This window comes from Thamnophis sirtalis, unplaced genomic scaffold, assembly GCF_051295495.1.
Source record: "Thamnophis sirtalis isolate CommonGarterSnake01/CBP01778 unplaced genomic scaffold, rThaSir2_p1.2 scaffold_5, whole genome shotgun sequence".
NCBI lineage: Eukaryota > Metazoa > Chordata > Lepidosauria > Squamata > Natricidae > Thamnophis > Thamnophis sirtalis.
Genome location: NW_028261385.1, coordinates 114,588,882 through 114,606,315, shown reverse-complemented (window position 1 = coordinate 114,606,315; position 17,434 = coordinate 114,588,882). Strand labels below are relative to the sequence as shown.

The window sequence follows — 17,434 nt, the reverse complement described above, 5'->3', positions numbered from 1 at the left end:
AGCAAACAGATTAGCAAACTAATATTAAGGGTAATCATTCCTTTTTCCCATTCCACATGGTAAAGAAACTTTTAATACCCAAATAATCTGTCTAGTTGTCAAATTCTCTCTTAATGGGAACCGTCCAGCTCTTCTCAAACACCTTCAATGGTGACCGTGATGGTTTCCAGACTCTCTTGATCTGTGCACAAATTCTCAGCACTCCATCCTTCCTCCCCCCAGTTCATTGGCAGGTTGAATAGCGATAAGGTTTGAAAGAAGCAAAGCAGTTCAATCTTGACAAATCACTTGTTTTGCATTTCCTTCAAGCTTGGTGTAATAATGGGCAAGCATCCTCTGGCATCGCCTTTGGTTAGGTTGCTTAGCTGCTATATGTTAAAAGTCTTTAGTTGCTGTATGCTAAAGAAAGGCTCGTCAATTTTTAGAAATACACAAGGTAGCTGTGACCTGAAGCAATTATGCTGCAGGTTTTGCATTAATGTGAACTGTTAATTTTAGTTGATATATTAAAATAAATAAAGAACAAACTTAGCATTACTTGGGGGCTGAAGTTGAAAATGTATATTCAAGAATACAGTCAAAAGCCTGAGGTGGAGAATATATTCAAGAATAAAGTCAAAGTCAAGAATACGCACAAAGTCTTTTGGTTATTTTAATGTCATGAGTTGATGGGGTTTGGAGAATACAAATTCAATACAATCTAGTAAACTCATGTTTTAAGGGGAAGCATGCTAACATACAGTATTGCAAAAATACCAAAGTAGAAATCAATGTTTTTACTATTCCATTACTTGCTTCACACGTCTGTTTAGATACCTTGCCAATACATATAAGGGTAACTATCTAAAATATGCACCCATATCCACTTTCAGTGTATTATATGAGAGAGCACAATATATTACAAGAAAAATGTGTTGTTATATTTCCACATTCTTACAAGATGATTTGAGTATCAGTATTTACTAAAAGAAGCAGGTGGTAGGTATAAATGTTCATTTGCAGCTGCTTAAATTATTAATTTCTTTTTAACCTGATGCTTCTGCAGACACACACACTTCAACTAGTTTGCCTTAGCACAATGACAGCCAATCCTTTCAGCTCTATATATTTTCCACCAGCGGCTATCCTTCGAAAGACATTTGAAACATGCACTTTATGAGTGCCTCAGGCTGCAACAAAGGTAAGACTGCTTTTGCTATTTTTGGATATGACAAATAGTGAAAGTTGCTGAAAAGGCAGACCAATGCAAAACAACAGAAAAGCATACTTTCATTTGTGCTGTTCCAGGTGAGGAGTTGGAAGACATTTTTGTCAGTACAATCTTTGTGTTCTACAATGATTGAAAATCATTAATTTTTTTTCAACTTAACATGGGTAATTTTACTTTGGAAAAAATTGAACTATTTAGATTTCTCCATTCATATACAAGTGCTATGACAGTTTACTCTCACATTTCATACATTAAAAACACAAATAATTTACTACACTTCTGGGAGATGATACACAATTAATATATTGTGGATCTTTGTCATAGCAGTCTCAGTTAAAAACAAATTTAGAGCTATTTCAAAATAACTTATGCTTATGTAAAATGAGAATAAGGTCTTCAGGAACCTATTCTACAGTTCAATACTGGTTTCCATGTTTTCCATCTCAAAATGATAAGCCATGTTTACAATAATTATCAGTATTTTATGGATACTACATTACAAAGCAAACATTTAGAAGCTGTAGGTTGCCCACTCCTATTTTGCAATATGAGGCGTCTTTATCAATTGAAGATAAAGAATATAAATATCTTGGGTTTGAAGTGATGTCCTTTCAAGCAAAACTCATGATCTTTTAATGAAATCTTTTCAATGTTTTAAAGAAAATATTTCAGTGCATGTGAGGAAAAGAAAACCCACATTCTTCATCAGGTGAAATTATCTTGAGGTCTACCTTGTTTAAGATGAAGCTGTTCCTTACATCATCATATACTATTTTAACACACACATCTCCCAATTAAGTAGACTGGCATCTTCTTATTAGCAACTTCTCTAGGGGATTAAATAAACTTTTTGTGGTTTGCCAATTGGTAAATGGTATACTGTATGTCTAAGTATTTTAAACTTCTTAAACTATATTAAACTTTTGTACTACCTTGTGAGTCTATTGATTGAAACAGTATAGAAATGTTTTAAGTCAGAAATGTCCTACAAAATAAGAATTTTGAAATAAAAATCTTAATTTAAATTGTCATAATCCCTATGATGAAGCATTAAAGTGAATATCTATTAAATATTAACTGAGTAAAGTTCACTTAACTGAGTTAAGTGAAGTTAATTTTTACTACTTAACTGTCTCTTAAATGATCAGTTTTTAATTAAAGGAAATATATGGTCAAACCTCTCTTCCTTAATTCATATTTCATTTATTTCTGCTTATAAGTGAGTAACCTATTCTCTTATTTTCAAAAATACATGAAAAATATTTACACTAATACCCATTGTGCTTTTTAAAAGATGCATCCCAAACCTATCAAGTTATCAATGTTTGCATAAAAATGTAGGTATGCAGATGAAACAAAATGTGCTTTATCCTAAATGCAGAATGAAGAGACCTATTTTGAATGTTCTATCAGATGTTATCTTGATTGTTAGTGCCATTGGGAGCAATGGGAACAACAAACAACTGCTCCCTTGGACAATCAATCATTTTAGTTGTGTGTTCATTACTTAAATCTGCCAGGTCATGGGCTGAAGAGCCTTAACATGCAGACATAACAATAATAATATAATAACAATGTAACTAAACTCTAACTCAAAATATGTGGAAACTGCTGAGGACTTGACAGCCTGGCAATTTATTAAGTATACAGGAGACATGTCAATGACAGCTTTATCTCATGATATAGTCTTCAATTTACAACAGATCATTTAGTGACTGTTCAAAGTTACAACAGCACTGTAAAAAAGTGACTTATGACCATTTTTCACACTTATGACTGTTGTAGCATCTCCATGATAACATGATCAAAATGTGGTGGCTTGGTAACTGGTTCATATTCATTGCAGTGTCCTGGGGTTCCCTTTTGTGACCTTTTGATAAGCAAAGTCAATGGGGAAGTTGGATTAACCATGTTTCTCATTTAACAACTGCAGTGATTCACTTAACAAATGCGGCAAGAAGTCATAAAATGGGGCAAAACTCACTTAACAAATTTTTCACTTAACATAAATGTTGAGCTTAATTCTGGTCATAAGTCAAAGACTACCTGTAGTTAAAATTTAATTATACATTATGCAACTTTTTCTAATATATATATTATTTGTATTACTCAACAGGAATCAACAAAAGTACAGAATAAGGCAGAAAATGTATTTCCATTACTTAGTCTGGCTTTGGTTTGCTCTTTCACACAGTGATTCTAAAATCTATCAAGCCTGCAATAAAATCTGTTTTTGCAAAGAGGGGTCAATGTTTGTGAACTGTTCAGGAGTTCATGCTCTGGTGTCTAATCTAACATTCCCCCCTGATGCAGAACACTTGGACCTTTCTCAAAACAACTTGTATTCTATTCCTTGGAAATCTCTAAGTTCCCTGTGGAAGTTGCAGGTTCTCCTTTTGAGCAACAACTCCATCCACAAAGTTAGAGACAGAACTTTCATTTCATTGGGCAGGCTCCACAAGCTTGATATTGGTAGAAATGATATCTCATTTCTTGGCAACAGTTTTTTAGTGGGTCTTATTTCTCTCAGTGAACTTATTTTGGCCTACAATAAACTGCAGGAGCTACAGTACAAGAGTTTTCAATACTTTGAAAACCTTCAGAAGCTGAATTTGCAAAATAACAACATTTCCTCCATAGAAATGGGGACTTTCCGCAGTCTTACTCGCTTGAGGCAACTTTACCTTCAAAACAATTGCCTTCATGCCCTACATAATAGATTATTTTCTATGTTGCAACACTTAGAGATCCTGAACTTGGAGGGTAATATGATAAAAATGATTGCTCCTGGAGCCTTTATTCCATTAAGCCACCTTACAGTACTTAACTTGATCCACAATAACATTGAGCACATTAAATTCAAAACGTTATTATCTCTGCAAACCCCTGGAACTCACATCTTACTCTCAGACAATCCCTGGTTCTGTGACTGTGATCTTCAGAGAGTTTTTGCAAAACTGCAGTGTTAGGAGACTGATCTTGGATGATTATTATAACATGACATGCATGGAGCCCCATCTCTTGAGAAACCTGCCTCTGTCAGCTGTAGATACGGAGCTTTGTACTGCTGAGACAGTGACAGTTCTTGTTATAACTTTTACAGTCTTTGTAACTGTGGTGGCTGCCATTGTAATGGCTGAAAGGAACAGAAAGAAAAGGGCTGAGAAACGCTGGAATGAGGATAGTGATGTTTCTTATAATGCTCAAAACTAATTAAATATTTGGTAGTAGGAAACTCTGTGCTTGAATATGATACTTAATTTATATATTAGAATCATTTTCAGACATGCAATTCTGAAGGTGTGAAGAGGACACAAGTATCTCTCCCTCTTATCCTGTTCATCAGGGGTAATGTACTGAGTCAATCGATCAGATGAGGCTGAAAAATTCTTTCAACATAATTTGGACTTTAAATGTCTTAGGAGTTCTGACTAAAAGTTCTCATCCACATTGCAATCTTCACCCACTGAAGCTGACTTCTTCAGATGTAAGTACAGCAACCACACTGCAGTCACAGGGTGTTGCTAATGCTCTGACTAATACTAAGAAGATGGAATAGACACGTGCATTTCTTCAGGAACCTAGATACATTATGTGGTCAAATGAAACACGAAACAACCGGATCCATTTTTATAATAACATTAAGAGACAGAAATGTAATGATTACAGTATTATTAGCCAGCTTTTGTCTGTTCCAAATAAAAAAAGTAAATGTTTCTCTTTTCTTCTTCACATTAGTTTCTGGAAAAGAATATCTGAGGCATTCAAAAAGGTTGCCAATTTAAATGGCACTACTCAAAGAACTTTTCAGTCTTAAATAACTTTTGACATATATATCCATACACATGAGCAATTAAATATTCTGAAGTGTGTGTTTCTGGCTGATGGTGAGGGATGGACTGTAGGCAGGGGCAGGATAGATTTACTAAAGAAACAGATTTTTTTCCTTCAGTATATTATATGTATTGTTAGAAAGATTACAACAAATAGAAAAATACAGAAAAAGGAAAACTGGGGAGGGTGTTAATCTGGTTAATATTTGAACATGAAGCTGCTTGGCTACCAGATCTAGTTTGTAAAAATCTGAAAAAGAAATGACAGTACAAAAAACGCCTAGGGGTTATCCTAGAACAGGCCTGCCAAACTGGCGGCCCCTCACCCCTACTCCACAAAAACAAAAAACATCCCAATACGTCACCATATGGTCGCAATGATTTGCCACTCCTAGAGACATGTGAGGGCCAAAGATTTTTAAAATGTAAATCATGATTCCAAGAAATGGGACACATTTAAAAAATAATTGTTTGCTTATTCTGTTTGTCCAAAGTGATAGCACTATCAAACCTTGCTGCTGCTTTATTTAGGCAGTAGCAGCCTTGTGCGAGCAACACAGGGAGTGAAATTCAAAAGTGCCAAACAGCTCTCAGTCAAACTCAGCTGGTAAGTTCTGATTGTGGCTTACAAAATTATTTGCATATCATTTTTTTTTTCAAAAATTTAATTGCTGTTTAGAAACCAAGAGACTGACAGTTCTAATCCTGCCTTAGGCATGGAAGTCAGCAGAGTGACCTTGGGCCAATCACTTTCTCCAAGCCCATCCCACCTCACAGCGTGGTTGTGAGGATAATAGGAGCAGGAAAGATGTGTTTGCCACCTTGAATTATTTATTAAACTATAATAAAAGCAGGATAAAAATAAATGGCCAGCAAAAGAAACATATGTAGTTTCCATAGAACACGTAAGAGTGAAATTTAGAATTTTGTTTAAATTCTAGTTTTTTTAAAATGGGGGGTGGGGGGAGATGACTGTTAAAACAGCATAGGTCTGGAACGATGGTGAGAATTTTAGTAAACGGCACGTTTTCTTGCAGAATTCTAACCAACCAACCAGTTTTATTCATGTAGAAGATTATACAAATTCAAGTATCCGTTTTAGGGAGTTACAATACTATAAATTTTGAGAAGCCCTGCCCTAAACAACGTGCTAGACTAGGACATCAGAACAAGAAATCCTGGAAGGGGCTCCTTCTAGGCAAATTACTTAGTACAGGAAAGTTACCCTCGGGTTGAGCTCTGGTGCGAAATGCAACGGAATGTTGGAAAGTGTAAGGGTCTCGTATAATTGAGACGAGTTTTCTTGCTAAAAAAAATAATCATCGAATTCACCTCTATGGAGAAGCGGTGAATACTAACCGCTCCACTGGTGATCCACCCCAGATCATGCCTAACCCTCTTGCAGCGTACTAGAGTTACGTTACAGTTATTTTATACAGAGGAAAGCACGTGCCACCACTAGCAAAGGAGCTGGAAATAATTCGGCTCAACCCGCCGAGTGAGCGACTTCGTGAATATGCATCCAATGTCACTTCTTTCGTCATAAACCAGAGCAGGAATCGAATTACTAGACCGACGTTTCTCAACGAGTAAACTAAAGGGCAGAACGGGGCTTCCTTTCCCCGATTGGCTCAATCCAGTTCCGAAAGGAAGCGCCGGCCCCCTCGAGTCCTGGCGATGGGGGCTCCGTTCTCTCCCCGCCTCCGCACACGCGGCCGCCTGGGCGGCCAGAGGCTCCCCAGCAGTACTTGAGTAGCCTTTTCGGCAGCAGCGGCGCCTCAGAGGGCGGGAAGAGCCACGGCGGCGCTTCCTGCGGGATCCATATTCCCCGAAGATCCTAGGGTTTGAGAGTGGATAGACTTCGACTAAATAAAAAGGTTGTGTTTTTCTTGCCCTGACCAAGCACTTCATTATTACCTCACTCCACGCTTAGGATAGATTTTGCCTGTATTTTGGTCAAAAACTACCATTTTATGCACGCTCACTAATCAAGACCATCGCTGGGTGGCAGTAGGACCCACGAAAAGCTCCCCTTATACCGTACTGCCATTTAACGATCGCCAGGATTTATGCAGTCCAGGATACAGTATTTCTACAGCACTGTCATTGCTCTTGCAAAGCAGGAACGCGGTTTTACTCCGTAGCAAGATTTTACCCTAGGAGCAAGAAACCGAAGCCACGACAGTTCTCGTTGTTCCGGGATAGCAACGCGCCGCCTCCTTTTATCAAAACGGCAAAGCCCCTCCCCCCCATCGCTCCGGGCCTTGCGAATCAGAAGCGGCGAATCAGAAGCGGCGGGGGCGATTGGGCAGAAATTGGCGCTCTGTTTCTCCTGCCTACCGGGTTGTTGCTGTCCCTGCCGGAACGGCTAGAGTGCTGGAGGTACGTTTGGACCAAGCGCTGCCCCTGCAGGAGACCGCAGGGAGGAGACTCCGGGACGGCCTCGTCCTTTCTCCCGCTCCGAGTTCCTGGTGAGACCGAGCTTATTTAGCGCGCGCGTGTACGCGTGTGTGTATGTTGGCCTGGACCCCCTCAGCGGTCCTCCTCGTCCTCCCCCCCCCGAAACATTTTAGAAATCTGAGTTGGCAATTATGACCACAGAAGTTGATTCACACCTATAAATCCTTTTGTGAGCCCCACAAATTATTATGTTTAGTTTTGAACTTTTCTTTGAGAGGCTCGAAGGTTGCAAAATTTGCAACCGTTTCTTGAGAAGGCTCGGCAGTGTGGATGTTCCTAAAACACAATAAGGAGATCCATTAATAAAAATGAATAGAATAAAAGTAACTCTACAGGAGTCTCTCATGTAGAGTCTTTGGTGCACTCTGAACTTGTTTTCTTGCAGATATTTCATTACCAAACTAGATAGCAATAGCAGTTAGACTTATATACCGCTTCATAGGGTTTTCAGCCCTCTCTAAGCTGTTTACAGAGTCAGCATATCGCCCTCACAGTCTGGGTCCTCATTTCACCCACCTCGGAAGGATGGAATTACCTCCCTCCGTCACATCAGATCGCATAGAGTAGGCCTCCTCCGAATTCCATCCGCCAGTCAGTGCCAACTGGCGACTACGTGGAGGAGAGCCTTCTCAGTTGCAGCTCCGACGCTATGGAACAATCTCCCCGTGGAGATCCGCACCCTCACCACCGTCCAGGCCTTCCACACAGCCCTTAAGATCTGGCTATCCCGTCAGGCCTGGGGATAAGACCTTATTCTCGCCCCTCCCGAATGTTGAATGAATGTTGGGTTTTTATTGCTAATTATTTCTACTCACATTTTCTTTTTGTGTTTTGTCCTGCACTCCCCCCCGCCTTATTACTGTAAGCCGCCCTGAGTCCCCTCAGGGAAAAGGGCGGCCTATAAATGCTTAATAAAATGAAAAAATGAAAATGGAAGGCTGAGTCAACCTTGAGCTGGTGAGGATAGAACCGCTGAACTGCAGATAACAGTCAGCTGAAGTGGCCTGCAGTACTACACCTAACCACTGAGCCACCTCGGCACTTAGGTAGATAACATCAACATTGCTAGTAGGAAGTGAGGTCTCTACTAGCATTGATTACCATAAGTTACTAGTTTGGTAATGGAATGCCTGAAAGAAAACAGCCTAGTTTAGAGAGTACCAAGGACCCCACAGTTCAATGCTGAGCTACAAACATTGCCTTTTATAGAAATTTGTCCCTCAACTAATCTTAATTTGACTCATTAAACTGAACTGTTTCCACAGAGTTTCCACAGAGTTAGGAAGTTACAGTACACAGTTAATCCCAAAATTTGCCAAGTCTGAACTATCTCATACTTGTATAAGTTTGGGCTGCAGTACCTCAAGAAAGAGGCTTATTTTGCTTCCCTCTGTAGTAAATGTTATTCCTCAAAATGTCAGTGAGTTAGAGATAAGAGGTTCTCCTAAAACAGCAGGGTGTTTAAAAATTTTGCTGACTTAAGCTTTTGTATCTGCTCTCTTTTAATCAGAACCTAATTATTGCAATCTAATTACATTAAAGCAATATGACTGTGCCCCTGATCACTACAATATAGTATTTATTATTAAAGCAATATGAGATTGCTCTAAACATACATGGGATCTTGGGGAGATGAGAAACCAGATATGTGGTACACAATGTAAACACATAAGTGATATATCAATTTCATGACACAACTGACTCCTTTCTCAGGATTACATAGATGGGGAAAGGTGCATTTATAATTAATGTTATCAGAGTGGGTTGAAAGGTTGAGTTTCTTCATTATCCGTAGACATATTACACAATATCTGTATATACTATATTTTTACTGAAACAGAAGATGCTGGATGTTGGGAAATGGCCATTATTTGCTCTCCACTCTCAAGAGGAATTGAAGTTAATTCGTCAGGTTTGCGTATTTGGCAGTGCTGGCAATGAAGTTGTTTATGCAACTGAAAATGATGAGGTAACTTTTGAAGATATAACAGTTAATAGCTGTCTTGGTATCGACTTTAACTTTAATTGTTCATGATTCCATACAAATCTGAAGCTTGACATGCCAAGAATCTTTCCGTGCACATTTGTATTAAGATTTATTTATTTTATTTATTATTAGACTTCTATACCGCTTAATAGGGCTTTCAGCCCTCTCTAAGCGGTTTACAAATTTTTTAGCAAATTGAGTCAGCAACTTGCCCCCACAGTCTGGGTCCTCATTTCACCCACCTCAGAAGGATGGAAGGCTGAGTGAGCCGGTGAGATTTGAACTGCTGCAGATCACAGTCAGCTGAAGTGGCCTGCAGTACTGCACCCTAACCACTGCGCCACCTCGGCTCATCATTTGGAAGGCATGAAATTTCTCCCTGCCTTGCTTAATATGTAGCTTTTCCCCGAGTCTAACACAAAAAAGAATAAATATGCAATATTGTACATCTGTTAAATAAGCATCACTTGCATGTTTATTATAAAAAAAATTGGCTTTATTAATGTACATTTTTGGTTTCCTTTAGGGCAGAATACATGGCAGAAATGTGGCTAAAATATATATCTTCAAATATGTAAACTCAAAATTCACTATAAATGTATTTGGGATGTTTTTAAATATTTTAATTATATATGCTTATAAAAGTATTTTGGTACTGACAGTATTATTGTGTAATAGGTTTTTGCTTTAGGCACTAACTGCAGTGGATGTTTGGGAATTGGTGATGTACAGAGCAGCATTGAACCTCGAAGAATAGATATTTTTTGTGGCAAAAAATTAGCTTCCCTCAGTTATGGAAGTGGACCTCATGTTGTTCTGGCTACTACTGGTATGTTATGTGGTTCTAACTGTGGTTATTTTATTAATATATTCCTTGGCAAGGGTGTTTTGTTCTTTCTTTTGAAAATAGCTATTATTAAGAAAGGAAAGTTAAGAAATTCTGGGGAGATGCTGAAATTACTTTTCTTGACTTGTACTTGACAAAGCTAAACAATGCAATGATTAAATGAGTCACACGCTATTGTATTATTTTTATGCTGCAGGTATTAAGAGAATCCAGTTTAACCCATTGACTTGTCAGAAGCCCTGAGAAGTTCTTAAATGACAATCATGTAACCCTAGGAGACTGCAGCCATTGTAAATATAATGCTGGCTGCTAACTACCTGAACTTTATTTGTGTGAATGCTGCACAAGTTGTAAGTGTGAGGACTGGTCATAAAATCATTTTTTCAACACCGTCATAACTTCAAACAGTCATAAAAAAAGTGGTCATAAGTTAAGGACTCCTTGTAATAACACTTAGCAATTTACTTTTAAATGTCACATGGCTAAGAAATATTCAAAATTTGTAATAAAACTGATCTTGGATGACAGGTAAGCTTTTTTAATTTTAGGATATATTTATTCTATAGTTGTACATATTCTTCATTAAATGTTACAAAGCATCATGAGAAATGAAATGTGTTTCTACCTCAAAACACATTATCAAAAATCAAGCAAGTCTATACAATCTGACTAGGTTAAAAGTTTCAAATTTTGTTTCTGTTTGCCCTAGAGTTTTGGTTAATGGGATATGCTAAAAATACATTATTTTGTTAAAGTCCCTCTTTATAGATTTATGTAAATTAGATTATATATGTGCTTGGATACAGCAGCAAGGTGGGATATAAAAAACAACAAATTATTGATTGAATATAATGCATCCTATACCTAGTGATGTTAGGGAATTAATTAGGAGATAGTAGATTGCACTAAAAAGACATTAGGGAATGGAAAAAACAATATATCAGTATTGCATGAAGATAATTTCTTTCTAGAGAATTAAATTTTATCCAAATTTCCTTGAAATATTCTAGAAATGACCTATATTTGGTGGGCTCTGAAAGGTTCCCTCTCAAGATTTACAAGGAACAATGAACAGACTCTGTTTATAAGATCATTGCAGTTGCTGAGCTGTGCTTCATTGTTTTGATACTGTTCAATTTTAGGTTATAATAATAGCACTGTACTGTATTTTTCGGAGTATAAGATGCACTTTTTTCCCTCCTAAAATAGGCTGAGAATTTTGGGTGCGTCTTATACTCTGAATGTAGCCCCTCCCACCTGCCGGTCCCTACACTTTGGCCTCCGCGTGTACTCTTCCTGGCTGCAGAAATTGCCACCAACAATGGGTTGTGATTTTGGGCTCCACGCGTTGCACTTTCAGCCTCCAAATGCTCAATGCATGGTGTCCAAAATGGCTACCCGGAAAAGTTGCCTTCTCTTACCCCTTCCCCGCTTTGCTTGCTTTAGTCACTGGAGTTCCCTCCAACAATCAGCTGTGCTTTAGAAGCACAGCCCCCACCATCCCCAACCTCAAAACCAGTGAATAAACTAATGTGCTGAAGTTGGCCAGGCTAAGGACTAGCCAGATGAATACCTGGTAGGGAGAATTCCCCCCCCCCTATTTTCCTCCCCCAAAACTAAGGTGCGTTTTATACTCCGAAAAATACGGTATATACTTCATAGTGCTTTACAGCCCTCTCTGAGCAGTTTACAGACAGAATATTTCCCTCAACAATCTGGGTCCTCATTTTACCCACATTGGAAGGATGACAGGCTGAGTCAAGCTTAAGCTGGTCAGAATCGAATTCCTAGCTGTGGGCAGAGTTAGCCTGCAGTTCTGCATTCAGGCCACTGTGTTATACTTAAAAAAAAATGTTAAAATGAAATTTCTGTTGGGTTATTTAAATTTATTTAGAGACATCTCTGAATAAAGAAGAGATCATGAAATAGCCACTTGTTCTCCAGCCTAGATGATTAATGTAGTTAATAACAAGCTAGCCTTCTAAGCTGAATAGTAAATTGCATCTGTTCTAGTTTCATACTGTTGTTATGAGTGCATGTAGGATTCATAACATGCTGCCATTTCCGTTTGCATTCTTTCTCTCATTGCAAAATCTACAGAGATTGGTTTACATTGATTTACATTGATTTGATGAATGCTGCTTTCCATGAGAGCAGATGACAGAAATTTCTTCATTTTGCAATAAAGGGATTGCACGTGGGGTAAAGCGCGGCACGAGGGGCTGCAGCATGCTGCCCTGATCAACTGGCTTATAGTTGGCGGCAGGCAGTCCTTGCTAGGGTTTCCCCCTTCCTCCGCCTGGCTCTCAGCCTCCTCCTTTGCTTACACTCCCTTCCCGCTTGGCACAGAAAAGGGGCCCAACTTTACAATAGGCCACCTTGGCCCTGGGCCACCGCGGGCACTGCTAGCTGCATCTCGCTTTGGGTAAAGGAGGAGCAGAGGAGGTCATAAGGCAGAAGAAAAACTTCTTCCCCTTGCCCTCCGGATTGCCAGCATGAGCATGGCTGTTCAGGAGCTCAGCAACAGCATGAGTAGCAACAACAGCTGTCCACACACCCGCTTTAGGTTGAGGGCAGACTTGTTTTGCAAAAGCACAGCGCAGCCGAGGGTTAAAGAAACCACCCGATGCAAAGGCGGGGATGCTTTTTGCAGGGAGGGCAGATGCCATATCCACAACTTTTATCCCTTGCCCACCAACCTACCCTCCCCCCCCCGCATGTCCAGGCACTATGTTGGGGGAACTTGGGTGTGACTGGTCTTGAACGCACGTCCCCCACTGCCCACCTCCACGCTTTTGCAGATTGGCTGGCTGTGGAGCATGGGCCCTTTTTGAAGCCAGGTTGAGTCCTTCCTTGGGATGGATGCCCATACACGCGGGGCACAGGCTAGGACCAGGTGCCCTCATCTGTTTCTCCCAAAGGTGCTTTTTTTCTCCAATAGGCAACTGGACTTTCTGCTTTTTCTTTGAAGACCTTTCACTTCTCCAGGAAGCTTCTTCAGCTCTGAGGAAGCTTCTGGAGGAGCTGAAGAAGCTTCTTGGAGGAGAAGTGAAAAGTCTTCAAAGAAAAAGCAGAAAAAGTCTAGCTGCCTCTAGGGGACAAAAAGCATTTTTGGGTCATCCTGGATGATCAAGAATCCCCATAGACATTCCTCATCCTAGCTTTCTGATGCCTCCTAGCCTTGCTTGCCTTCCATCCTTTGTGGTGGCCACTCTCCCAAAGCCCATGATAGTTGAGCATCAATAAGTCTTGTAGTATCAAGGATGGCTGAGGGTTCAGAGGTGGCACACACCCACGGTTTCCTAATTGCCAGGGCTATTTGGGAAAGCTAAGCTGGAGAGACCTGGTCTGTCCTGAACTTTTGAAGCTGGTGGGCTCTGGATAAAAATCAAAACCTGAGCTTGATGCTGACCTAGAGGATTTTGTTGAAATCTTGGTTCAAGTTTTGGAGAAAGACTTATTTCAACCTGAACTTGAGACTGCTTTCATCAAACCTTAGAGTGATTTAGAAAGAGAGAAAGAAAGAGAAAGAGGGAAAGAAAGAAAGAAAGAAAGAAAGAGAAAGAAAGAAAGAAAGAAAGAAAGAAAGAAGGAGGGAGGGAGGGAAACAGAAAGAGACAAAGAAAGAAGGAGGGAGGGAAGAGAGAAAGAAAGTGGGAGAGATACACGGAAGGAAGGAATGGGGGAGAGTGAGAAAAAAAGAGAAAGAAAGAGAAGGAAAGGAAGAAAAAAAGAGAAAGAAAGAGAACTTATGACCACAATTGAGCCCAAAATTTTGGTTGCTAAGCAAGAGCGTCATTTAGCAAGTTTCACCACATTTTCCAAGTTGGCCATGCCCACATGGTCACATGACCGCCAAGCAACTCCCACAAAATAAACCACACCTACAGAAGAGGTTCTAAAAAAATTTGAAACCCACCACTGGGTCTGATCCTGGAATTTCTCTCCAACCCTCCAATGCATTTTGTTCCTTGTCCAGTGTCTCGCAACATACAAAAGAGGCAGCTGGTGGAACAGGCCATTTGACATCTTCTACAGATCAGGGTCATTCAAGCTGTGCCCAAGGGCCAAGAACACCAGGGGTTCTACTCCTGGCTGTTCGTGGTGCCAAAAGCCTCGGGGGGATGGAGACCCATTCTGGATCTCAAAGTCTTGAACCGATTCGTCATTTATCGACGGTTCAAGGTACACTCCTTGCAGTCCATCTTGGAGAGCATCTGCAAGGGAGACCTCTCCTTGGTGGACCTCATGGAGGCGTATCTGCATATTCCCATCCTTCGTGAACACAGACAGTTCCTTCGGTTCAAGTATGGGGGACATCATTTCCAGTACCGAGCCCTCCCCTTCGGGCTGTCATCAGCAGGTCCTGGCGGTGATAGTGGCCCACCTCCGCTTCAGATCGGTCCGGATCCAAGTCTGTCTGGATGACATTCTCTTGCTTTCCCCCTCCATCGGGCAAGCTCACAGAGACATTCACACCACCATTCAAGTCCTACAGGAGCTAGGCTTCTCAATAAATCTTGCAAAGAGCTGTCTGAACCCAGACACTTGTATCCTACATCTGGGCGCCTTAATAGATACTGTGCAGGGGAAAGTGTTCCTCTCAGCAGATCGACGGAACAGTCTGCAGGATCTGGCCAGAACAATCCACACCCGTCGCAGAGCCCAACTTCTCCAATTGTCTCATCTGTTGGGGAAGATGGTGTCCTGCTTCTACATTGTGCCATGGGCACGCCTCCACAGCCGTTGCCTGCAATGGTACCTGCTACCGTACCAGAAGAGCAACCTCAGCTGCTCCCTGCAACAGGTTTGCATTCCCACACATGTGACAAAGTCCTTGGGGTGGTGGCTATCGCCAGCATTGACTCACGAAACTCTTTTGAGAGCCAGTTCATCTCACACTCACCACAGATGCCAGTCTGATGGAGTGCGAGACCCACTTCCAAACAGGGATGGCACAGGGACTATGGTCACAAGCCGATTGTGCCAACACCATCAATTGGCTGGAACTGCGGACAATCCAGCTAGCCCTTTGGCGATTTCAGAACACTGTGTGCAACACCCATGTTCTCGTCCTCATGGACAACACCACCGCAAAGGCTCACGTAAATCGGCAAGGGGGGGGGATGAGGTCCGAACCACTGATGAGGGAGGTGTGGTTGTTGGGGCTTTGGGTGGAAGCCCATCTTCTCCCTCAGGGCAGAACACATCTCAGGTATCAACAACACTCAAGCCGATTGGCTCAGATAGACCACAGCGAGTGGAGCATCTCACACAACCTCTTCCAGGACCTGTCCCACTGATACGGGAGACCAGTACTCAACCTCGGGCCTTCTATACGTGTTTCCTCCTCTGCCTCTAATACAGAGAATGATGCGGAAAATGCCAGACGAGGCAGAAATTCTCCTTTTGGCACCACATTGGCCCCGATGTCCCTTGTTCGGGGACCTATCAGTAACACCTCCATGGCGTATTCTGTTGCACAAGCTCTTCCTCTCACAAGGCTCGATCCATCATCCAGACCCGCATTGGTTGCAACTAACAGTGTGGAGGTTGAGCAGGAGGCGCTGAGAGCAGATGGGCTGTCGGACATTGTCATTCAAACCATACAAGCTTCACAACACCCATCTATAACTCGAATATGCAATGCTACCTGGAGAGCTTTTAGCAAGTGGTGTTCCTCTTCTAACATTGTTCCTCTGGCTAATGTTTTAGACTTTCTCCAACAGGGCCTCATCAAAGGTCTTTCGCCAAACATGTTGAGATGTCAAGTGGCGGCCCTCTCTACAGTCCTAACTCTACCGACAAGTGAGCCCATCTCTCACCTGACACACATTCGACAGTTCCTCCAAGGAGCGACCAATATTCGTCCTCCCAGCATGCATAGGTACCCAACTTGGGATCTAACCGAGGTTTTAGACTTTCTCACTAAGGCTCCATTCGAACCATTACGGACTGTCTCTCTACAGTATCTCACTCTCAAGGTCACCTTCTTAATCGCAGTGACTTCAGCTAGACAAATTTCTGAAATTGCGGCTCTGTCAATTAGAAGCAACCTCTGCATCTTTCATGCAGATAGGGTCATTCTCCGTCTCGATCCAAAGGGAACTAATCCTTTCATAAAAATCGAAGAACTTGTACTACCAAATTTTTGTCCACATCCTACTCATAGGTTAAAACAGAAGTGGCATAACCTAGACGTTCGCAGGGCTTTATGTATTTACATCAAACATACTGCTTCATTTAGGCATTCTGAGGCCTTACTAATTTCTTTTCAACCAGCTTCCCTTGGCTCCAAGATCTCTTCTTCCACTGTAGGGCACTGGCTTAGAGCCTGTATTTCTAAGGCATACAGGGCGAACGATCTGCATCCTCCTCAAGGCATAATGGCTCACTCCACCCGGAATGTGACCACGATTGCAGCCTGGGCTACTCAGGCTTCAGTGGAGGAAATTTGTAGGGTGGTCACGTGGACATCCCCAGCCCCCTTTATTCGCCATTATAAGATAGACCTCTTTGTTTCTGCTGAAGCTGCCTTTAGAAGGAGGGTTTTATAACAAGTCCATTCCTTGGAGTCTTTTTCCATGGGGACCGGATTCCTCCCTTAACCCAAGCTTGGGTATGTCCCTATCTGACTGCTGTCTCCACCAATCGTAGAGAATGGGTGTTGGTACTTACTTGATATTCTCACTGCAGGTGAAGACAGCAGTCAACCCCACCCTGTTCCAGTCAGGGCCCAGCCTTTGATAGGACTAGGGTAGGCCTCTCTCTTCCCTTTCTTTTTCCTTTCTTCTCTATCATCATATCAACTCCCCCTCAGTCCACCTTCATCAAAAGCTGGGGAGGAGCTTCACGGAGGATGGTTTTATAAACTGTAGACTCAGCCCTATTGGTTACTGGACGGAGTTAACCCTATTTGACTGCTGTCTCCACCTGCAGTGAGAATGAGTGTATCAAGTCATAACCAATACCCATTCTTCATGTAAGGTCCATTTGGATTCTTAATTCCTGTATCTGGACAAGCCTTGGACCAGACCATTTAGGGAATGAGTTCCCATAATGTTTTACTTTTTGGACAAATGCTACAGGCCATCTGC

General features: G+C 41.4%; 2 protein-coding genes across 5 annotated transcripts in view; both read left to right on the top strand.

Annotated features, from left to right (window-relative positions):
• The first annotated feature begins 3,357 nt into the window (after positions 1 to 3,357).
• On the top strand, positions 3,358 to 4,423 carry LOC106543700 (uncharacterized). The gene is given in 2 exon segments (XM_014059764.2): positions 3,358 to 4,169; positions 4,171 to 4,423. Coding segments are annotated over 2 exon segments (1,065 nt in total).
• A 1,150-nt stretch (positions 4,424 to 5,573) lies between these two features.
• Positions 5,574 to 17,434, top strand: part of LOC106543705 (RCC1 and BTB domain-containing protein 2) — a 62,593-nt gene continuing 50,732 nt past the window's right edge. For all 4 annotated transcript variants that reach the window (XM_087716643.1, XM_087716644.1, XM_087716641.1 and 1 more), the window contains exons 1-3: positions 5,574 to 5,650; positions 9,344 to 9,472; positions 10,169 to 10,319. In XM_087716643.1, coding sequence (XP_087572769.1) covers positions 9,347 to 9,472; positions 10,169 to 10,319 — 277 coding nt within the window. In that variant the 5' untranslated portion in view covers positions 5,574 to 5,650; positions 9,344 to 9,346. The remainder of the gene's footprint in view (positions 5,651 to 9,343; positions 9,473 to 10,168; positions 10,320 to 17,434) is intronic.